This window comes from Helianthus annuus, chromosome 3 (assembly GCF_002127325.2).
Source record: "Helianthus annuus cultivar XRQ/B chromosome 3, HanXRQr2.0-SUNRISE, whole genome shotgun sequence".
Classification (NCBI taxonomy): Eukaryota; Viridiplantae; Streptophyta; class Magnoliopsida; order Asterales; family Asteraceae; genus Helianthus; species Helianthus annuus.
This window is the reverse complement of record NC_035435.2, coordinates 3,863,580-3,870,514: the sequence shown is the minus strand read 5'-3', so window position 1 is coordinate 3,870,514 and position 6,935 is coordinate 3,863,580. Positions and strand designations below refer to the sequence as shown.

The 6,935-nt window shown below is 48.5% G+C and overlaps 2 protein-coding genes across 2 annotated transcripts; both read left to right on the top strand.

The window, feature by feature from the left end:
* Positions 1-1,464: 1,464 nt before the first annotated feature.
* On the top strand, positions 1,465-2,496 carry LOC110928423. The gene has a single exon (XM_022171437.1). The coding sequence runs from the start codon at positions 1,465-1,467 to the stop codon at positions 2,494-2,496; it is 1,032 nt and encodes a 343-aa protein (XP_022027129.1).
* Positions 2,493-6,209, top strand: LOC110928424 (protein NYNRIN-like). The gene has a single exon (XM_022171438.1). It carries the CDS (start codon positions 2,493-2,495, stop codon positions 6,207-6,209), a length of 3,717 nt encoding a protein of 1,238 aa, XP_022027130.1.
* Positions 6,210-6,935: the final 726 nt, after the last annotated feature.

The window sequence follows — 6,935 nt, the reverse complement described above, 5'->3', positions numbered from 1 at the left end:
AGGGTGTAATCGCGAGGGATTAACACCTTCATTATTACGATCACGTAACAAAGTTCAATTTGAACTTTGACTTGACCAAAAAGGTCATGACGAGGTATGACCCGCATTGGTCAACCCGACCCGGTTACAACCTATTATTTTAATATGAATATAAATGATTATTCTAGAACTTTCCATCTCCGCATGGAAGTTATACAACCAAATCTCCAACTTTTCGGGAAGATCATGCAAATCCCTAACTTATCGGAATATATCCTAGGTTAGAGGAAACCCTAATGGAAAACCTATAAATAAAGGTAAACGTATAAGGTATGATCATCTTGCTCTCACATAACTTTCTCTTCTCAATTTCCTTTTACTCCCACAAACCGAGACTTATTCTCACACTGGAGGGTGGTTACAGGAATAACCCCATTCCTGTAACAGGTCCTAACGGTCTTTCTGTTTTGCAGCCAATCGTTCGGGTCACTGATCATTGAAGTCCTAGCCCGTAATCACCGTATAGGTCAGTGTTTCTTCATTGGCGCCATCCGTGGGACCTATTCTGTGATAGAACCTCATGGCAAGTGATCAAAACGTAGCAGATCCAACGACGATGAACAATAACCTGGCGTTGGGGACAAGCCTCGCTGCTACCACGCAGTCTCCCCTAGTCGTTACAAGGTCGCTGGACCCAGAATTCGAGGCAGAAGGACCGCCGCCAGGTTTTGACATCATCACCACCGTTTCTTCCCAAACTGTGGTGACGAATCCGTTTCTTTACATGCCCTCACAACTGCAATCGAGGGAGTTTGGGGGAACCAGCGGCAATATGTCCACCCCAGCGATGACTACTAATGCACAGGCTTCACGCCTCTCCTCCGTCCCTGTTATCACATCGGCGAGCCCCAGCACCATTGTACCACAAACTAGCATGCCTCAATACTATCAACCTCTGACTACCAACTCGATGCCACCGCTATACTCAGCGGCGCTTACAGCGACATTGTCAACACCGCCTCATCAGCCGGTCGTCATGCCGGCCGGAGTTATGAACGCTCCCGTCACACCAGGAAACCAAGTATACATCCCTGGGTATTGTTATGCACCCCCGTATGGGTATTTACCCTCATACGGGGGTTCGGCGTACCCGCTCCAGGGAACCGCACAGGGTAGCACTCAATCGCCATACGCGGCTTACATGCCGCCTTGGTGGAATCTCCCAACACCACAACCGGTTTACGCTCAGACTCCACCTACGGCTGAACCTGTCTACGACAGGGGAAACATGGTCAGGCCTCGGGTGTCTCCAATAGGGAATTCCAATCCTATAGTGGGCACTGCCCGAGTATGGACGCCCCACCGATACAGCCTATAAACGTGGAAGAAGACGAACTCACCAGGCCATACAAACCGACGGACGCGACTTTCCGGTCTAAATTCACACGAAGAATCGCCGAGGCCCCTATAAAGGAGAAACCCAAGATGCCCCAAACGGTAGGCAAATATGATGGCCTCACCGACCCGGACGACCATCTCAACTTATTTAAAAGCGTCGGCGAGGTAGCTTGTTGGTTCATGCCCTTATGGTGCAAAATGTTCGTGCAAACGCTAGAGGGCGCGGCCCGAGTCTGGTGGGATAGTCTGCCTACAGGGGAAATCGACAGCTTTGAAGATTTAGAGTCCAGATTTATCTTACAGTTTAGCCAGCAGCGCAGACACACGAAAGATAGAAACGAACTCCTCCACATCCGTCGGCGAGACAACGAGACGGTAGAAAACTTTATCATCAGATTTAACAAGGAAAGCCTGGCGATCCCGGGCGTGACCAATGATCTGGCATGTGGAGCTTTCCTTCAGGGCGTAAATGATGACGAGTTGCTGAGAACGCTACATGGAAGGGATGGCGTACCCCCAACAATCGATGAAATACTTCGAATAGCCAAAGTATACGCCATACAAGAAAAGGCAGTGGCAGCTAGCCATGCAGCCAATAGGAAAAAAGAAACCCTAAAAAACCAGGAGGAAAAGGATCATCGGGGGTCTAAAGGCAAAAGCAGGGGAGACCGATACCAGAGAAACGACAAAGATACGCGGTACGATAGACACCGGAACTCCTATTCGAGAAATGAGCCGTCGAAACCTCGATCCGAATGCCCCAACTTGAGCAAGACACCGGCTGAAATTTTAGCCTCAGAAAACCTCAGGTTTAACCCACCGAAACCACTGAAAGATAATCCTAACAAAGATACGAGTAAGTGTTGTGAATACCACAAAGGGAGTGGTCATGACACCAACGATTGCTTTCAGCTTAAAAAACAGATCGAATATTTCGTAAAGGCGGGTAAATTAGCACACCTAGTAAGAGATATCAAGCAGGGCCCACCTGTCGTCAAGGAAGAAAGTGATAAGGCGGCAGGCAAAAGGCTGCGTGAGTTGAACATGGTACACGCGGACATAGGAAGGGGGCAAAACGGAGTTTCTCCACACTCGAACCCTGGATGTTGGCAACAATGACCATAGAACCTCGTATGGAGGATTTGCACCTTACCACAGATGCCCTAATCATATCCGCTGCAGTAGGAGACTACCGCATGAGGCGAATCCTGGTTGATACCGGGAGCTCAGAAGACATTATCTATGAGCATTGTTTCAACAGAATGCAACCAGAAGATAGAAAGCTGCTTGAATCAGTACACGCCCCCATCAAAGGGTTCACAGGGGAAAAGGTTGACCCTATTGGTCAGATCACTTTCCCGGTAACTTTTGGGCAATCACCTAGAGAAAGAACCATACTCCTGACCTTCCTCGTGGTTCGCGCTGAGTCATACCACAACATGATCATAGGAAGGTTCACCCTAGGAAAATTGGATGCTATAGTCTCCACGGCGCGAGGATTCATGAAGTTTCCTACACCGCGGGGTATTGCAACTGTGTTTCGTGACAAGATTGGAGAAGTACTAAGTACCAAAAGATGCCGCCAAGGGCCCACCGGAGCCACGGGCCCAGAAAGATGGGTGCTAAGCACACGCCATCCGGACCAGATGGTCACAATCGGGGACACCCTTTCTCCAGAAATTAGAAACGACCTGAAGCAATGGTTAAGAAGAAATGTTGACATCTTCGATTTTGAACATTCTGACATGACAGGAGTCCCCCGTGATAAAGCAAAACACAGACTTGCAACGCTCCCAGGCATTAAGTCGGTCGCACAGGGTAAACGTAGCATGGCCCCGGACCGACGGGCAGCAGTTGTCAAAGAAGTACGAAAATTAGTGGAAGCTGGAATCCTCAGGGAAACACAATACCATACATGGGTATCCAACCCGGTTATGGTAAAAACGCCAGATGGCACATGGCGAATGTGCATTGATTTCAAAGATTTAAATAAGGCGTGCCCCAAAGACGCGTACCCGCTGCCCGAGATTGACTTAAAGGTCGATTCCCTGGTACCCTACAGATTCAAATGTTTTCTGGACGCGTACAAAGGGTACCACCAGATCAAGATGTCCAAAGAAGATGAAGAAAAAACAGCGTTTCACACCGATGTGGGCATTTTCTGTTACACAAAAATGCCTTTTGGACTACGGAACGCTGGAGCTACCTATCAGAGACTCATGGACAAGGTGTTCGAGACACAATTCGGACGAAATTTGGAGGTCTATGTCGACGACCTTGTAATCAAAAGCAGGGAAGAAAAGCAAATGTTAGCAGACATCGAAGAAACTTTTCAGCGGCTTAGAGAGTATAACATTAAACTAAACCCAAAGAAATGCTCTTTCGGGGTGGAAGAAGGGAAGTTCCTTGGGGTAGTAGTCACCCGAGATGGCTTCAAAGCCAACCCAGAAAAGGTGGCCGCCATAGCGCGGATGCCTTCCCCACGAACATTAAAGGAAGCTCAAGCCCTGAATGGGCGGCTAGTGGCGATCAACAGGTTCTTGGCAAGACATGCCGAGAAATCCCTGCCTTTCATAAAAACGTTGAAAGATTGCCTCAACAAGAAAAACATCAAATGGACCAACGAAGCGGAACAAGCTCTGCAAGACATGAAACGCTTCATAGAAGGATTACCCATGCTGGCAGCACCAAGGCCTAATGAGGTATTAAAGATGTATTTAGCGGCAGCTCATACCACAGTAAGCGCTGTGCTCATGGTTGAACGGGATGGAAGACAAACACCGATATATTACATCAGCCGGGTATTAGCGGGACCCGAAACGCGGTATCCCACGTTGGAAAAGCTGGTCTTGGCATTGGTACACGCCACACGGCGACTGAGAAGATATTTCCAGGCGCACCGCGTACAGGTCCTAACCAATTACCCACTGCAACAAGTCCTGCACAAGCCGGAGATTTCTGGCAGACTGGCCAAGTGGGCAATTGAACATGGCGCTTTGGACATCGAATATCAGAAACGCACAGCAGTTAAGGGGCAAGTAATTGCTGATTTTCTAGCCGAAATACCTGAAGGAGAAGCTATCGTGGACCCAGTCGTCCAGGACATCCCGGAATCTAGCACTGCCCGGCAGACCTGGAAACTATACACCGATGGGTCATCTAGTGGAAAGGGATCTGGAGCCGGCTTAATGGTGATAAGCCCAGATGAGATCAGGCTAATGTACGCTTTACGCTTCGATTTCGAATGTTCTAACAATGAAGCGGAGTATGAGGCACTACTAGCAGGTCTGAGAATGGCGAAATCTATGGGAGCGGCAAGGGTAGAGGCGTATGTTGATTCGCTGCTGGTCAACAATCAGGTAAACGAAACGTACGAAGCCAGAGATGAATCGATGGCAAAATACTTGGCGAAAACAAAGGAACTCATGGATTCTTTTGACAACGTCACGCTCAATCACGTACATAGAGGCAAGAATCAGATAGCAGATGCTCTCAGCAAACTCGCCACCTCAGGTATGGAAAAGGAAGTCAAAGTCGAAACGCTGCAGACACCCTCAATTGAACCGAGGAATGTTTCCGCCGTTACGGCGGAAGATCCTTGCTGGTACACTCCAGTTCTACGTTTCCTTGAAACAGGGGAGCTACCTCCCGCCAAGGGCGAAGCACAGAAGATACAAACGAAAGCGCTGCAGTATGAGATCAATAATGGTGTCCTATACAGAAAGTCTTACCTGGGCCCACTGCTGCGATGTGTCTCCCCAACAGAGGCAAAGTATCTCATCAGCGAAATCCATGCAGGTCTATGCGGCATACACGCTGGACCCCGGGCGGTGGTAGCCAAAATCCATAGCGCGGGATATTATTGGCCTGGGATGCACGAAGACGCTGTAATCGAACTTCGGAAATACCGCAGCTGCCAGAAATTCGCTCCTCAAACAATAAGGCCCAAGAACAGCCTAGTACCGGTGACAACAGCATGGCCTTTCCAGAAATGGGCCGTTGATATCGTGGGACCTTTCCCGCCGGCCCCCGGAAAGTTAAAGTACCTAATCGTGGCGGTTGATTACTTCACCAAGTGGGTGGAAGCTAAGCCTTTAGCCAAAATAACGGGGGATAATGCCAAAAAAATCCTCTGGGAACACATAGTATGCCGGTTTGGATTGCCGCTGTACCTGGTAAGTGATAACGGAACACAGTTTACAGACAGAATTTTCCAAGAATGGTGCACTAATCTCCACATCCAACAAATCTTCACGTCAGTAGCACACCCCCAAGGAAATGGCCAGGTAGAGCGGACAAACAGAAGTTTGCTGGATGGCATTAAGAAACGACTAGGCCACGAGGGAAGCTCCTGGGTGGAAGAGTTGCCAAACGTCCTCTGGGCACACAGAACAATGCCCAAAACCAGCAACAACGAAACCCCGTTTAGCCTAACATATGGAGCGGAAGCAATGATACCCGCTGAAGCAGGACTACCGTCACTACGCCGCCTCAACACAGGCGACGACAATGATAGATCTCTAAGGGAAGGCCTGGACTTACTGGAAGAAAGGCGCGAGGCAGCCGCCATCAGCGAAGCAAAATACAAGAAGGCATTGGAAAAATATTATAACAAGCGAGTGGCCAAACAGAATTTCAAAACAGGAGATTATGTTATGCGTGACAATGAAGCAAGTAGGATGGAACCTTCGGGCAAGCTAGGCCCAAACTGGGAAGGCCCTTATGTCATCCAAGAAGATCTGGGCAAAGGGGCCTATCGCCTATCTCGACTAGATGGCACACCAGTACCCCGCAGTTGGAACATCGCTCAATTGAGGAAATGTTACTTGTAAGACCTTGCTCCTAACAGCAAGAGTTAACTATTTTTCTCATTTCACAATTGTAACTCACCCGCAGTGGTGTCCTTTCATTTTACTTTAGTTCAATAAAAGACATTTACTTTTTTATCATAAGATACCATCGCACAACGAGTGCATAAAACGGTAAAACTACAAACAACACCCTTACACACGAAATATTTTCAACTACACAAGTCATAGGGTTACAACATACAGCGCTTACGGCGGGTATCTTGGTAATAGATACACAAACCGCCACAAAACAGATAGGCATTTTTACATACACGTAACCTATCTTAAACAAACCAAGTACTTGTCCCTGTCGTTAAAAGCCAACACATGGGAACCAAAAAAGCAGAACATGTTCAAAAACATCTACTGATGGAAGTTGGGTGCCATCACCACTGGAGGGGTATGCAGCACCACACCACCATCAACAAAAGTAGCTGGATCAACAGACAGGTTGCCAGATGATTCACCATCCACCATCGGAGCCACCATTCCCAAATCGTCCATCTGTTGCTGCTTGGGATAACCACCAGAGCGACGTTGGTACGTAAAACGATATCGCCGGTCATGATCCACCGGAATAAGATCTGTCAGGACGTCAGCTGACAAAGATGGCATTCCAGGATCCATCGGCCGGGGGTCCTCGACAACAACACTTTGGCATGCCCGGTTTGCCCGAGCCGAAGCAACATTGGGAAGTGGCCTTCTTCT